Genomic DNA, 16,809 nt, shown 5'->3' on the forward strand with positions numbered 1-16,809 from the left:
TAAATCATGTCTGACGAATCTTATAGAATTTTTCGAGGATGTAACTAGTAGCGTGGATAAGGGAGAACCAATGGATTTGGTGTATCTGGACTTCCAGAAGGCTTTCGACAAGGTCCCACATAAGAGATTAGTATACAAACTTAAAGCACACGGCATTGGGGGTTCAGTATTGATGTGGATAGAGAACTGGCTGGCAAACAGGAAGCAAAAAGTAGGAGTAAACGGGTCCTTTTCACAATGGCAGGCAGTGACTAGTGGAGTACCGCAAGGCTCAGTGCTGGGACCCCAGCTATTTACAATATATATTAATGATCTGGATGAGGGAATTGAAGGCAATATCTCCAAGTTTGCGGACGACACTAAGCTGGGGGGCAGTGTTAGCTGTGAGGAGGATGCTACGAGACTGCAAGGTGACTTGGATAGGCTGGGTGAGTGGGCAAATGTTTGGCAGATGCAGTATAATGTGGATAAATGTGAGGTTATCCATTTTGGTGGCAAAAACAGGAAAGCAGACTATTATCTAAATGGTGGCCGACTAGGAAAAGGGGAGGTGCAGCGAGACCTGGGTGTCATGGTACACCAGTCATTGAAAGTGGGCATGCAGGTGCAGCAGGCAGTGAAGAAAGCGAATGGTATGTTAGCTTTCATAGCAAAAGGATTTGAGTATAGGAGCAGGGAGGTTCTACTGCAGTTGTACAGGGTCTTGGTGAGACCACACCTGGACTATTGCGTACAGTTTTGGTCTCCAAATCTGAGGAAGGACATTATTGCCATAGAGGGAGTGCAGAGAAGGTTCACCAGACTGATTCCTGGGATGTCAGGACTGTCTTATGAAGAAAGACTGGATAGACTTGGTTTATACTCTCTAGAATTTAGGAGATTGAGAGGGGATCTTATAGAAACTTACAAAATTCTTAAGGGGTTGGACAGGCTAGATGCAGGAAGATTGCTCCCGATGTTGGGGAAGTCCAGGACAAGGGGCCACAGCTTAAGGATAAGGGGGAAATCCTTTAAAACTGAGATGAGAAGAACTTTTTTCACACAGAGAGTGGTGAATCTCTGGAACTCTCTGCCACAGAGGGTAGTCGAGGCCAGTTCATTGGCTATATTTAAGAGGGAGTTAGATGTGGCCCTTGTGGCTAAGGGGATCAGAGGGTATGGAGAGAAGGCAGGTACGGGATACTGAGTTGGATGATCAGCCATGATCATATTGAATGGCGGTGCAGGTTCGAAGGGCCGAATGGCCTACTCCTGCACCTAATTTCTATGTTTCTATGTTTCTATTACTCAGCGGGTCAGGCAGCATCTCTGGTGAACGGGGATAGGTGACTTTCAGGTCGGGACCCTTCTTCAGACTGATTGGAGTGGGGAGGAGAAAGCTGGTAAAAAGAGGTGGGGGAAGGACAAAGCCTGACGAGCGATAGGTGGATACAGGTGAGGGGGGGGGATCAGCAGATGGGTGGATAAAGGATCGAGAGGAACAGGAAACTAAAGGGTGCTAACAGGAGACATGTTTAATTTATTATTGTCACATGTACCGAGGTACAGTGATTAGATATTTGTGCTTTCCAGTCAGTGAAAAGACTTCTGTGAAAGAAGGGACTGCAGATGTTGGTTTAAACTGAAGATAGAAACAAAACGTTGCCTGTCCCGCTGAGCTTTTTGTGTCTATCTTCAGTGAAAAGACTATTGTTGGTCGGCGTGGGCAAGTTGGGCCGAATGGCCTGTTTCCATGCTGTAGGACTCTATGACTCTGTGACTAAACATGTTTACAACCAAGTTGTCCACAGTGGTCAATGATTGTTAAGGGTTTGGACACGCTAGAGGCAGGAAACATGTTCCTGATGTTGGGGGAGTCCAGAACCAGGGGCCACACAGTTTAAGAATAAGGAGTAAGCCATTTAGAACGGAGACGAGGAAACACTTTTTCTCACAGAGAGTTGTGAGTGTGGAATTCTCTGCCTCAAAGGGCGGTGGAGGCAGGTTCTCTGGATGCTTTCAAGAGAGAGCTGGATACGGCTCTTAAAGATAGCGGAGTCAGGGGATATGGGGAGAAGGCAGGAACGGGGTACTGATTGGGGATGATCAGCCATGATCACATTAAATGGCGGTGCTGGCTCGAAGGGCCGAATGGCCTACTCCTGTACCTAATATCTATTGTCTATTGTCTATTGGACAGATACCGGATAGAGGGTATAACATTCAGTGCAAGATAAAGTCAGGTCCAATTAAAGATAGTCCAAAGGTCTCCAGTGAGGTAGATGGGAGGTCAGGACCACTCTCTAGTTGGTGAGAGGACGGTTCAGTTGCCTGAAAACATCTGGGAAGAATCAAACTGTCCCTGAATCTGGAGGTGTGTGTTTTCACACTTATGTACCTCTTGCCTGATGGGAGAGGGGAGAAGAGGGAGTGAGACTGGTCCTTGATGATGCTGCTGGCCTTGCCGAGGCAGCGTGAGATGCAGATGGAGTCAATGGAAGTGAGGTTGGCTTGTGCGTGATGGTCCTGGCTGCTTCCGCAACTCTCTGCAGAGAGGAAAAGGGTACAGTGTAGGAAGGAACTGCAGATGCTGGTTTACACCAGATAGGCACAAAAATGCTGGAGTAACTCAGCGGGTCAGGCAGCATCTCTGGAGAGGAATGGGTGACGTTTCGGGCTGAGACCCTTCTTCAGACATTCAATATGATCATGGCTGATCATCCAACTCAGAGAGGGAAACATAGAAACATAGAAATTAAGTGCAGGAGTAGGCTATTTGTCCCTTCGAGCCTGCACCACCATTCAATATGATCATGGCTGATCATCCAACTCAGTATCCTGTACCTGCCTTCTCTCCATACCCCCTGATCCCTTTAGCCACAGGGGCCACATCTAACTCCCTCTTAAATACAGCCAATGAACAGGCTTCAACTACCTTCTGTGGCAGAGAGTTCCACAGATTCACCACTCTCTGTGTGAAAAATGTTTTTCTCATCTCGGTCCTAAAGGATTTCCCCTCTATCCTTAAACTGTGACCCCTTGTCCTGGACTTCCCCAACATCGGGAACAATCTTCCTGCATCTAGCCTGTCCAACCCCTTAAGAATTTTGTACGTTTCTATAAGATCCCCCCCTCAATCTCCTAAACTCTAGCGAGTACAAGCCGAGTCTATCCAGTCTTATTCTACCTACTTCTAACAAAAATAAAAAATAAAAATTAATTTTTGAAATCTTTGAAATGGCCTTATTCTTAAACTGTGACCCCTAGTTCTGGACTCCCCCAACACGAGGAACATTGTTCCTGCATCTTGCCTGTCCCATCCCTTAAGAATGTTTCTATAAGATCCCCTCTCATCCGTATAAATTCCAGTGAATATAAGCCCAGTCAATCCATTCTCTCGTCACACGTCAGTCACGTAGGTGCAATAAGACAACACAAAGATGTTAAAATGATATTTCAATATTTATTTCCACATATTCTCCATTTATTCTTCATGATAATCTGCAACGCTCATTTCCAAACGGCTTTCCCAGCTGCCGTGGCTACCTCTTCAGTTCAGTACGAGTGTGTTATCAACGTATACAATTAATATTTATAATTAGTGGAATTATTGGTGCAGCCGCTGAATTAGCCGTTATGTTTGTGATCGCTAGTGATGGGTGGGGTGGGTGGGGGGAGATTTGTAACTTGGGGAGGGGTGGAGGGGTGCGCAGTGACTTCAAGCAGCCCGCGCTAAACCCACGCGGTTGGTTCCCCTGTCGAAGATGGAATAATATTCTCCAATGAAGACATCGCCAAGAATCCACAGCTCCTCACCTCCTCCCAAAGACATGGAGGCAAAGCCACTGGTGCAGCTTTCCTGGCCATTGTCGTCCCTCTGCAAGAAAAGAGATCAAAGTTCAAAGTTCAAAAGGGTAAATGAATGCGTAGGAAGGAGCCAAAGATACTATTCGTGGGTAATTTTCGGCCCCATTTCCGCAACCGGCTTCCGTCTCCGCACCAAAGATCCCACCGTAGCGGAGCAAAGATACTAGTGCGGAGACGGAAGCCGGTTACGGAAACATCCTCGTAAAAATAAAAGTTCTTTGGTGAAAATCTTCTCCTCATTTTCAGAATTATAATTTATTAACACAAACTGTTCCCCCGCAACATTGATTACACTGCGGGTCGGGTCGGGTCGGGTCGGGTCGGGTTACTGAAATGGATGAAAAAAAGGCCCACGTTCCGCTCCGTTGTGTACTACATGTCAGCCCATTGCATTTAGCAGGAGTGGTCTATCTTGCTCCGCTATAGGTTCTTTGGAAGGAACCGCAGATGCTAGTTTACTCCAGAGCTTATCCCGGTGTTATAGCATGTGCTTTGTGTGTTAATGGTAACTCTGTTCCTTGCTTTCCTGGAGTTTAACATCGAGGAGCTCGCAGTCTCGGGTAGAGACTGTAGATGTTGGGAAGCTCCAAACAACACAGAAGGTTTTGACTAGCACCGACCCGGGGTCCGATCGCTCGGCGTGGAGGAGCTGAGATCCCCCCCCCCCGATGCAGGAGCTTGATCGCCCCAACGCGGAGCCAAGATCGTCCCATCAACGGAAGGCTCGAGGCCCCCCGACCGCGGGAGATCAGAGAAGGGAAGAGATTGAACTTTTTTTGGCCTTCCATCACAGTGAGGAATGTGGAGGGGTCACTGTGGTGGATGTTTACGTTAAAATTTATTTTGTGTGTTTTGTTGCTTTTTATTGGTGTGACTACGATAAATCAAATTCCTCGTATGTTGCAAAACATACTTGGCTAATAAAGTCTGATTATATTGTATCGTATTGCATTATAGAGGATAAACATAAACTTCTGGAGTAACTTAGTGGGATGGGCAGCATCTCTGGAGAGAAAGGAATAGGTGACGTTTCAAGTCGAGACCCTATTCCAGAGTCTGAAGCATCACCCGTTCCTTCTCTCCAGAGATGCTGCCTGTCCCGTTGAGTTACTCCAGCATCTTGTGCATATTTAAAGGGTTAGGCAGATAGGAAACGTTAAAAATATTTAAAGTCTAAAGTGTAAAGTCTCTTGTGTGGAGCGTACCTGGAGCACGTAGGCAGATGGTGGCAGGGGAAAGTCAACACCATTGATGGTGAAAGTCACGTAAGGCATGCGGGGGAGATACCTGCAGTCCACGATGGCCTGTGGAACAAAACATACATCGTTTAACAATGATCTCCATCAGTCTGACGAAGAGTCTGGACCCGAAACGTCACCCACTCCTTCTCTCCAGGAAATCGTGTCTCAAAGGCAGGCTGGAACTTTATTCCTTGGAGCTCAGGAGGCGAAGGGGGTTAGGCATCTTACACCCCAGCGGTACCAATGGTGATTCCTCTAACTTCAAGTAAGCCTTGATTTCCCTCTCTCTCCGTCCCTCCCCTCACCCTAGTTCTCCGACCAGTTTCACGGTCCTCCTGATTAAATTTTCTGTTTGTATGCTTCAATAGACAATAGACAATAGGTGCAGGAGTAGGCCATTCGGCCCTTCGAGCCAGCACCGCCATTCAATGTGATCATGGCTGATCATCCCCAATCAGTACCCCGTTCCTGCCTTCTCCCCCTATCCCCTGACTCCGCTATCTTTAAGAGCCCTATCTAGCGTCTTGCACTTCTTGTGCGTGGTGGGGGAAAGATTGGTGGAAACAGGGCCATGACGTGAACGCTCTTTCCTTGACCCCAGTTTAGAGATACATTGTGGAAACAGGCCCTTCGGCCCACCGAGCCCACACCGACCAGCGATCGCCCGTACACTAGTTCTCTCTGACACACTAGCGACATTTTACAAAAGCCAATTCATAAGTTCATAGAAATGCTGGAGAAACTCAGCGGGTGCAGCAGCATCTATGGAGCGAAGGAAATAGGCAACGTTTCAGGGACGAAACCCTTCTGGAAATAGGCAACGTTTCGGGACGAAACCCTTCTGGAAATAGGCAACGTTTCGGGCCGAAACCCTTCTGGAAATAGGCAACGTTTCGGGCCGAAACCCTTCTGGAAATAGGCAACGTTTCGGGCCGAAACCCTTCTGGAAATAGGCAATGTTTCGGGCCGAAACCCTTCTGGAAATAGGCAATGTTTCGGGCCGAAACCCTTCTGGAAATAGGCAACGTTTCGGGCCGAAACCCTTCCGGGTTTCGTCCCGAAACGTTACCTATTTCCTTCGCTCCATAGATGCTGCTGCACCCGCTGAGTTTTCTCCAGCATTTATGTCTACCTTCGATTTTCCAGCATCTGCAGTTCCTTCTTGAACTCATAAGTTCATAGGTTCTGGGAGCAGAATGAGGCCATTCGGCCCTTCAAGTCCACTCCGCCATACAATCATGGCTGATCTATCCTTCAACACCATTCTTCTCCCTTCTCCCCCTAATCCCAGACGCCCGTACTGACCAATCAACCCACAAATGGTGGGAGGAAACCGGAGCATCCGGGGAAAACCCACGCAGGTCACGGGGAAGAACGTACAAACTCCGTACAGACAGCGCCAGCGGTCGGGATCGAACTGGGGGTCACCGGCGCTGTGAGGCAGCGACTCTACCGCAGCGCCCCCGTGTGGTAACGGAAGATTGGTTTACCATGCCATTGGATTGCTGGCTCGCTCCGATCATGCGTTGGATTGTGCCGATGGCGTAGCTGGGACCGGTGAGGAGGGAGGTGCCCGTGTCGACAATGGCCTGGCACCCGTCTTGGCACGCCACCACCTGCCCGTTGATCTTCACGCTGTGAACAAACACACACGTTGGAGGTGTGGGGGGGGGGGTGAGACTTAATCGGAACATATTCACTCAGAGCGTGGCGCGTGTGTGGAACGAGCTGCTGGAGGAGTTAGTTGAGGCAGGGACTATCCCAACATCAACTAACATTTGGACAGGTAGATGGATTGAAACGGTTTAGAGGGAGTTTAAAGTTTAAGAATAAGGGGTAAGCCATTTAGAACGGAGACGAGGAAACACTTTTTCTCACAGAGAGTGGTGAGTCTGTGGAATTCTCAGCCTCAGAGGGCGGTGGAGGCCGGTTCTCTGGATGCTTTCAAGAGAGAGCTGGATAGGGCTCTTAAAGATAGCAGAGTCAGGGGATATGGGGAGAAGGCAGGAACGGGGTACTGATTGGGGATGATCAGCCATGATCACATTGAATGGCCAAATGGCACCTATTGTCTATTGTCTGTTGTCTATTGGGATATGGGCCAAACGCAGGCCGGTGGGACAAGTGTAGATGGGGCATGTTGGTCGGCGTGGGCAAGTTGGGCCGAAGGGCCTGTTTCCACGCTGTATCACTCTATGATTGACTAGTATGGCAGGTACAACAACATAATTTACAAGAATTTTGGACAGGTACATGATTAGAAAAGGTTTAGAAAATAGATAATAGGTGCAGGAGTGGGCCATTCGGCCCTTCGAGCAAGCACCGCACGAGTGATATGGACCAAATGTGGGCAAATAGAAGGGGCATTGGGTCAGCATGGATGAGTGGGGCCGAATGGCCTATTTCCGCGCCTTGTTACTCCAATGGCTCTGCGACACATCCTTACCTGTCCACGAGGATTTGCCAGTAGCCTTGCCTGGTGACAGGAACCCAGTGGATCTGCCCGGTGTAATGGTTTGGGTCGACTCCACCGAACACAACCTCACTCCCAGACTGGCTGCCTTCTCTGCAAACCAAAGGTTGGAAATGAGTTACAAATGGACTCGGGCGCCGTTCCGGAATCTTCCCCCCGGCCTCGTCAGACAAAGGCCACATCCCCCAGCTGAGTCACAAAAATACTGCAGACGTTGGCATCTGGAGCCAAACACAGGTCCCGACACGAAACGTCGCCTGTCCTTGTCCTCCAGAGATGCTGCCTGACCCGCTGAGTTACTCCATCACTCTGTGCCACTCACTGTGTCTGTCCTCGGTTTAGAAACATAGAAACTCAGAAAATAGGTGCAGGAGTAGGCCATTCGGCCCTTCGAGCCCATTCAATATGATCATGGCTGATCATCCAACAGTATCCTGTACCTGCCTTCTCTCCATACCCCCTGATCCCTTTAGCCACAAGGGCCACATCTAACTCCCTCTAAAATATAGCTAATGAACTGTGGCCTCAACTACCTTCTGTGGCAGAGAATTTCACAGATTCACCCCTCTCTGTGTGAAAAATGTTTTTCTCATCTCGGTCCTAAAAGATTTCCCCCTTTTCTTTAAACTGTGACCCCTTGTTCTGGACTTCCCCAACATCGGGAACAATCTTCCTGCATCTAGCCTGTCCAACCCATTAAGAATTTTATACGTTTCTATAAGATCCCCCCTCAATCTTCTAAATTTGTTTAAACCAGCATCTGCAGTTCCTTCCAACACAATTGCAAAATTAAAATGCTTTTAAGGCTCAAAAATGCAGCAAATGTCTACGCTCTATGTGGTTGAGAAGTTGTAGTTCTATGACAGAGAAATGGCTGGTGATTCAGGTCAAGACTGGATGTTTAAGAAAGAACTGCAGATGCTGGAAAGATCGAAGGTAGACAAAAATGCTGGGGAAACTCAGCGGGTGCAGCAGCATCTATGGAGCGAAGGAATAGGCAACGTTTCGGGCCGAAACCCTTCTTCAGACCTACAAACCCGCAGGTCTTTGGAGTGTGGGAAGAAACTGAAGATGTCAGAAAAAACCCATGCAGGTCACGGGGAGAACGTGCAAACTCCGTACAGACAGCACCCGTGGTCAGGATCGAACCCGGGTCTCCGGCGCTGTGAGGGGGCAACTCTACCGCTGCGCCACCGTGCCGCCCACGGTGATAGGATGTTGCGCGCTAACCAGTCGATATCACCGAGACGTGCCCGTAGCTTCGCCAGGCGATTCGCTGCTCGGTGGGGGGAGAAGAGTTACGAGTGTCGTACCTGGTCAAGTAGAAAGCAAACAGGGGCTCGTCCACCAGGCGCTGGGCCATCATGTTGTCAAAGACGGTCGTGGCTCCGGACGAGGCGATGCTCGGGTAGGCCAAGCCCAGAATCCCGTCAAACTTGGCATAGTACAGGAACGTGCCGGGCTCGGTGGTGCTCAAACCAAACTCCTGGTGAGTTATGTCAATGCCAGACACCTAAATGAGAGAGGGAACCCTTTCAATGATTCCTGCTGGTCACCGTTACCAGAGATAAGAATGTGCGGGAAGGAACTGCAGATGGTGGTTTACACCGAAGATAGACACTAAATGCTGGAGTAACTCAGCGGGACAGGCAGCATCTCTGGAGAATCCTGTGCTGTATATATTACTCTCTGAAGCAACGAGTTGTTTAGTTTAGTTTACTGTCACGTGTACCGAGGTACAGTGAAAAACTTCTGTTGCGTGCTAACCAGTCAGCGGAAAGACAGTACATGATTACAATCGAAGGTAGACACTAAATGCAGCGGGACAGGCAGTGTCTCTGGAGAGAAGGAATGGGTGACTTTCTGGGCCGAGACCCTTCTTCAGACCCGAGACGGCCGGGTGGCATTTCTCGACCCGAAACATCGCCCATTCCTTCTCTCCAGAGATGCTGCCTGTCCCGCTGAATTACTCCAACACTTTGTGTCGATCTTCAGTTTAAAGCAGCATCTGCAGTTCCTTCCTACACGTGATTACAATCGAGCCATTTACAGTGTATAGTTACATGATAATGCTCTAGGTGTCAGCTGCTCTACATCGGTGAGACCAAGCGCAGGCTCGGCGATCGCTTCGCCCAACACCTCCGCCCAGTTCGCATTAACCAGCCCGATCTCAGCACTTTCTGTCCTGGGCCTCCTCCATGGCCAGAGTGAGTCCCACCGCAAATTGGAGGAGCAGCACCTCATATTCCGCTTGGGTAGTTTACACCCCAGCGGTATGAACATTGACTTCTCCAATTTCAGGTAGTCCCTGCTTTCTCCCTCTTTCCCCTCCCCTTCCCAGCTCTCCCACAGACCACTGTCTCCGCCTCTTCCTTTCTTCTTCCTGCCCCCCCCCCACATCAGTCTGAAGAAGGGTCTCGACCCGAAACGTCGCCTATTCCTTCTCTCCATAGATGCTGCCTCACCCGCTGAGTTTCTCCAGCATTTTTGTCTACCTTTGATAAGTTATACAGATCGTTGTGTCGATGTCTGAGGGCTACATAGAAACATAGAAACATAGAAAATAGGTGCAGGAGGAGGCCATTCGGCCCTTCGAGCCAGCACCGCCATTCATTGTGATCATGGCTGATCGTCCCCTATCAATAACCCGTGCCTGCCTTCTCCCCATACCCCTTGACTCCACTAGCCCCTAGAGCTCTATCTAACTCTCTCTTAAATCCATCCAGTGATTTGGCCCCCACTGCCCTCTGTGGCAGGGAATTCCATAAATTCACAACTCTGTGTGAAAAAGTTTTTTCTCACTTTATTCTAAGACTGTGGCCCCTGGTTCTGGACTCGCCCAACATTGGGAACATTTTTCCTGCATCTAGCTTGTCCAGTCCTTTTATAATTTTACTAGGATGCATCTGGGCTGCACACAGTGGGCGAGTAGGTGGTTCAGGTCTGGACTTACCCTGACAGTGTCGTACCCGAGTACCCCAGTCATACTGCCTGTTCCGTACTGGATGGACACGTATTTCTGCGACATCTGAAATGTTGAGGATGTACTTGGATCGAACCTGCGATGATTCCCTGCAAAGATAAAGCACGTCGTATCCAAATAATATTAAAGATCGCACCTCGAAAGAACAAGAATAGATAACAAGGAACTGCAGATGTTGGTTTACAAAAAAAAAACCCACACAAAGTGTTGGAGTAACTCAGCGGGCCAGGCAGCATCCCTGGTGAAGTGCAGGAAGGAACTGCAGATGCTGGTTTAAACCGAAGATAGACACAAAAAGGGCCTGTCCCTCTTGCATTTGACTGCATGCGTTTGGCGCGACCAGAGTTCGTGCTGAGTTCGCGGTAAGTACGCACGTGACGTAATTTACGTCATACTCACCAATCAGCTGGGCAGGAGGCGGGCCGACTGAATTTGGGCGTTGCACGGCGTCGGGCGGTTACGTCATCACGCAACGGCACGCCGGGCGGTGACATCATCGCGCATCGCCATGTGCTAGGCGTACGCCGTCAAGATGCTGCGAACGACATCAAGACGCTGCATACGCCCTCAATGCGCCTGCGGGCCGACAGGCCGTTGGCGCGCGGAATTTTCGGACAGTGCGGGATTTTCGGGACCAGCCCTGCACAACTCCATACGCCTTCGCGCTTGGAAGTGGAACCGGCCCCGCGCGGCCCTTACGCCTCAAGCGACCACGTTTGGTCGTGCCAGACGCATGCAAGTGGGACAGGCCCTTAACTCAACGGGTTGGTCACAGGCATCGTCCCTGGAGGAAAGGAAGAGGTAACGTTCTGGGTTGAGACCCTTCTTCAGTCTGGGGACGCAGTCTGAAGATGTTTTTCCAGCTGAAACGTCACCTATTCCTTTTCTCCAGAGATGTTGTCTGACCCGCTGAGTTGCCCTGGCTTTTTGTGTCTATCTTCAGCATCTCCGGAGAGCATGGATAGGATACGAAGGGACTTGACCCTAAATGCGATCAGGCAGCCAAACCATCCTATCACCAACACGAGAGTGCAGGTTCGTGGGTGGGATAGATTTCCCCTGAGTAGGGGAATGCAGAACTAGAGGACATAAGTTTAAGGAGAGAGGGGAAAGATTTAATAGGAACTTGAGGGGTTACATTTTCACTCAGAGGGTGGCGGGACTCTGGCGCGATGAGGTAGCAGCTCTTCCACTGTAGTGAGGAAGTGCAGATGCTGGTTTACACCCAATATAGACACAACATGCTGGAGTACAGCATAGTGGCGCATCGATAGAGTTGCTGCCTTACTGCGCTTGCAACGCCAGAGACCCGGGTTCCATCCCGTCTACGGGGGTTTGTACGTTCTCCTCGTGACCGAGTGGGTTTTCTCCGGGATCTTTGGTTTCCTCCCACACTCCAAAGACGTGCGGGTTGGCAGGTTAATTGGCTGCAGTTTGTACACTTGGTAAAAGTGTAAATTGTCCCTGGTGTGTGTAGGCTTAGACAATAGACAATAGACAATAGACAATAGGTGCAGGAGTAGGCCATTCGGCCCTTCGAGCCAGCACCGCCATTCAATGTGATCATGGCTGATCATCCACAATCAGTACCCCTGTTCCTGCCTTCTCCCCATATCCCCTGACTCCGCTATTTTTAAGAGCCCTATCTAGCTCTCTCTTGAAAGTAACCAGTGAACCGGCCTCCACCGCCCTCTGAGGCAGAGAATTCCACAGCCTCACAACCCTCTGTGAGAAAAAGTGTTTCCTCATCTCCGTTCTAAATGGCTTACCCCTTATTCTTAAACTGTGGCCCCTGGTTCTGGCTTGTGTTATTGTGCGGGGATCGCTGGTCGGTGCGGACTCGGTGGGCCAAAGGGCATGTTTCCTCGCAGTATCTCTAAACGAGACTAAAACTGCAAGTTAAAAGATTGGACAAATAGTGCTCAGTGCAGGGCAGATGTAAAATTAAGCAACCCCGCGCACGGCAGCGGAAGCCAATTCCCCGGATGTTTTCAAGAGAGAGTTAGATTTAGCTCTTGGGGCTAACGGAGTCAAGGGATATGGGGAGAAAGCAGGAACGGGGGTACTGATTGTGGATGATCAGCCATGATCATATTGAATGGTGGTGCTGGCTCGAAGGGCCGAATGGCCTCTACTCCTGCACCTATTGTCTATGTTTCCATGATATCTGAAGTTACCAGGAGTGACATTTTGAAATGTATAATTGCTTGTACTCACGGCATGGTGGGCTGGAGCAGTAACCGGATGGCACCCACAGGTTGGACGAGCCCGTGTCGAATATCACGGTGAAACTCTGAGGCGGAGTGCCGATACTAATCGTTCCAAAATAGGACAGCTGGTAAAGAAAAGAAAGGAGACGAGGAGGAATTTCTTTAGTCAGAGGGTGGTGAATCTGTGGAATTCTTTGCCACAGACGGCGGTGGAGGCCAAGTCAGTGGATATTTTTATGGCAGAGATTGACAGATTCTGGATTAGTTTATTGTCACATGTACCGAGGTACAGTGAAAAGCTTTTTGTTGCACGCTGGTTCATAAGTTCACACTGCCCACCATTGAGTCCATCTACACTTCACGCTGCCTCAGAAAAGCAGCCGACAGAATCAAAGACTTGTCCCTGTCCCACCCCGGTCATTCCTGCTTCTCCCCGCTCCCGTCCAGCAGAAGGTACAGAGGCTTGGAAGCGCGCACCACCAGACTTAGGAACAGCTTCTTCCCCTCTGCTATCAGGCTTCTGAACGGTCCTTCCATAAGCTAGGGTACTGTCCGATTCACCTCTACCCCATTGCGGACATTGGACTTTGTCTCTGGAACTGATGCGCTACGATGCTGAGAACTATATTCTGCACTCTGTATCTCTGTCTTCGTTCTACCTGATCATAACATCATAAGAGATAGGAGCAGAATTAGGCCATTCGGCCCATCTACTCCGCCATTCAATCATGGCTGATCTATCTCTCCCATCTAACCCCATTCTCCTGCCTTCTCCCCATAACCCCTGACACCCTGCTAACCAGTCAGCGGAAAGACAAGACATGATTACAATCGAGCAATCGATTAGTTCGGGTGTCAGGGGTTATGGGGCGAAGGTCGGTGAATGGGGTCGAGAGGGAGAGATAGGTCAGCCACGATAGAATGGCGGAGTGGACTTGATGGGCCGAATGTGTAAGAAAGAACTGCAGATGCTGGTTTAAATTGAAGGTAGACCCAAAATGCTGGAGTAACTCAGCGGGACAGGCAGCATCTCTGGAGAGAAGGAATGGGCGACGTTTCAGGTCGAGACCCTATGTCAGACTGATGTCAGAGGAGGGGGCGGGACAAAGATAGAATGTAGGCGGAGACAGTAAGACTGGTGGGAGAACTGGGAAGGGGAAGGGGATGGAGAGAGAGGGAAAGCAAGGGCTGTCTGAAGTCAATGTTCATACCGCTGGGGTGTAAACTACCCAAGCGAAATATGAGGTGCTGTTCCTCCAATTTGCGCTGGGCCTCACTCTGACCATGGAGGAGGCCCAGGACAGGAAGGTCAGATTGGGAATGGGAGGGGGAGTTGAAGTGCCGAGCCACCGGGAGATCAGGTCGGTTAAGACGGACTGAGCGGAGGTGTTGGGCGAAGCGATCACCGAGCCTGCGCTTGGTCTCGCCGATGTAGAGAAGTTGTCACCTGGAACAGCGGATACAGTAGACAGACACCTGGAGTAGATGGGCCGAATGGCCTGATTCTGCTCCTAGAAGTTAGAAACATAGAAACATAGAAAATAGGTGCAGGAGTAGGCCATTCGCCCCTTCAAGCCTGCACCGCCATTCAATATGATCATGGCTGATCATTAGTATCCTGTACCTGCCTTCCCTCCATACCCCCTGATCCCTTTAGCCACAAGGGCCACATCTAACTCCCTCTTAAATACAGCCAATGAACTGGCCTCAACTACCTTCTGTAGCAGAGAATTCCAGAGATTCACCACCCTCTGTGTGAATTTTTTTTTTCTCATCTCGGTTCTAAAATATTTCCCTCTTATCCTTAAACTGTGACCCCTTGTTCTGGACTTCCCCAACATCGCAAACAATCTTCCTGCATCTAGCCTGTCCAACCCCTTAAGAATTTTGTAAGTTTTTATAAGATCCCCCCTCAATCTTCTAAATTCTAGCAAGTACAAGCCGAGTCTTTCCAGTCTTTATTCATATGAACGTCCTGACATCCCAGGACTGGTGAACCTTCTCTGGTGAACCTTCTCTGTACTCCCTCTACGGCAAGAATGTCTTTCCTCAGATTAGGAGACCAAAACTGTACGCAATACTCCAGGTGTGGTCTCACCAAGACCCTGTTATGAACTTATGAACGTATATGAAAAAGTAAAGAAGTCCACTCACGTCCAGGTAGTTGATCATGGGTTCAGTGGCATCGGTTGAATCCTCGTGGATCGGGCGCACGTACTTGGAGTAGGGATTGTATGGATGTTTCTCCAGGAAGTCCTTGAGCAATCCACGTTCCTGCAGCACATCACGGACCGATTTACCCCTGTGCAACGGCATTCTGCAAACATAGACATGAAACCGCATCACAATTTCTGGCAGGAATCAAAAAAAATAAATCTTTCTTTAGGTGTCCAAAAGTGTTAGGTAGACGAGGGAAATAGACAACGTTTCGGGCCGAAACCCTTAACAGTTTCTATCTTTAGTTCAGCTTAGTTTAGTTTAGAGATACAGTGCGGAAACAGGCCCTTCGGCCCACCGAGTCCGCGCCGACCAGCGATCGCACCGTTCATACTAGTTCTATGTTATCCACTACCGACGCACTAGGGGGCAATTTAGAGAGGGCCAAATTACCACCGAAACCGCGCCGACCAGCAATCGCAAGTCTACACTGTAGGGACAATTCCGCTCTTAAAGATAGCGGAGCCAGGGGATATGGGGAGAAGGCAGGAACGGGGGGGTACTGATTGGGAATGATCAGCCATGATCACATTGAATGGCAGTGCTGGCTCGAGGGGCTGAATGGCCTACTAGTGCACCTATTGTCTAATGTCTATGGCCAGGAAGTGAGCGGGCAAGATCATCTCTGACCCCTCTCACCCTGGCCACAAACTCTTTGAATCACTTCCCTCTGGAAGGCGACTCCGGACTGTCAAAGCTGCCGCAGCCAGACATAAAAACAGTTTTTATCCACGAGTAGTTGCTCTACTCAACAGCCAAAAATCTGTAGCCTCCCTTTGATCTGGTATTTTGTTGGTTCACATGCCTGATCAATGGTGTTTTATCATTAATGTTTTATTATTATTAATGTTTAGTGTTTTTTGAGTCATTCGTAACTGTCACTGTATGTCATGTTGTTACTTGTGGGCGGAGCACCAAGGCAAATTCCTTGTATGTGAATACTTGGCCAATAAACTTACTACTTACTTACTTACTATTGTCTAATTCACAGAAGCCAATTAAACTACAAACCTGCACGTCTTTGGAGCGTGGGGAGTAACCAGAGCGCCCGGGGGAAACCCACAAGGTCACAGAGAGAACGTACAAACTCCGTATAGACAGCACCCATTGCCTCTGACTCCTGTACTAATCAAGGTGCTGAGTGAGGAGTGAGATGGGTAAGGTGTGAAAATCAGACATCAAAGGGGAGGAAGATCAAGGAAAATGTGAAATAGATCAGAGTCTGAAGAAGGGTCTCGACCCGAAACGTCACCCGCTCCTTCTACCCAGAGATGCTGCCTGTCCCGCTGAGTTACTCCGGCATTTTGTGTCATCTTCGGTGTTAGCCAGCACCTGCAGTTCCTTCCTACACACTATATTAGTTCTTACCTGATCAAACACTCTGAGAGTTGAAAGCAAGCGAATGCAATAAGTAACCACTTCATTTTGGTCCTTAGCTGAATGGGAGCGCTGGTGTGTAGGGCTTCTGTGACCAGGGATGAGGAAGGTGTTCCATTTTCTGCTTTTATAACAAACGCCAACAATCCTATCCATTGCCTGTCGAGTCTGATAACGGATCAGCAAATGCAAGCTCGATCACAATTGATAAAGGGCGATCAAGGTCGTGTTGCACCCTTGGCTACTCCCTCTTTCCCCCCTCTCCCACCGGGCAAATAGAAACATAGAAACATAGAAAATAGGTGCAGGAGTAGGCCATTCGGCCCTTCGAGCCTGCACCGCCATTCAATATGATCATGGCTGATCATCCAAATCAGTATTCCGTACCTGCCTTCTCTCCATACCCCCTGATCCCTTTAGCCACAAGGGCCACATCTAACTCCCTCTTAAATATAGCCAATG

The 16,809-nt window shown here is 49.3% G+C and overlaps 1 protein-coding gene across 1 annotated transcript; it reads right to left on the bottom strand.

Annotated features, from left to right (window-relative positions):
• Positions 1–3,697: 3,697 nt before the first annotated feature.
• On the bottom strand, positions 3,698–16,394 carry LOC116987031 (pepsin A-like). Its single transcript, XM_033042921.1, has 9 exons — positions 16,339–16,394; positions 14,908–15,070; positions 12,761–12,878; positions 10,514–10,632; positions 8,874–9,073; positions 7,534–7,653; positions 6,578–6,722; positions 5,052–5,150; positions 3,698–3,838 (listed from the first exon to the last, which is right to left on the bottom strand). The coding sequence occupies exons 1-9, from the start codon at positions 16,392–16,394 to the stop codon at positions 3,698–3,700; spliced, it is 1,161 nt and encodes a 386-aa protein (XP_032898812.1).
• Between the last annotated feature and the right edge of the window lie 415 nt (positions 16,395–16,809).

This window comes from Amblyraja radiata, chromosome 24 (genome assembly GCF_010909765.2).
Source record: "Amblyraja radiata isolate CabotCenter1 chromosome 24, sAmbRad1.1.pri, whole genome shotgun sequence".
Taxonomy (NCBI): Eukaryota; Metazoa; Chordata; class Chondrichthyes; order Rajiformes; family Rajidae; genus Amblyraja; species Amblyraja radiata.

What these genes read in the sequence shown, in the direction of transcription:
- LOC116987031 (XM_033042921.1), bottom strand. Translation starts at nt 16,394, where the DNA reads ATGAAGTGGTTACTTATTGCATTCGCTTGCTTTCAACTCTCAGAGTGT. An exon ending in CTGCTCCAGCCCACCATGCC is followed by an intron (nt 10,633 to 12,760) that starts GTGAGTACAAGC and finishes TTATCTTTGCAG; the next exon opens with GGAATCATCGCAGGTTCGAT. An exon ending in TTTGCTTTCTACTTGACCAG is followed by an intron (nt 7,654 to 8,873) that starts GTACGACACTCG and finishes TTTGGTTTGCAG; the next exon opens with AGAAGGCAGCCAGTCTGGGA.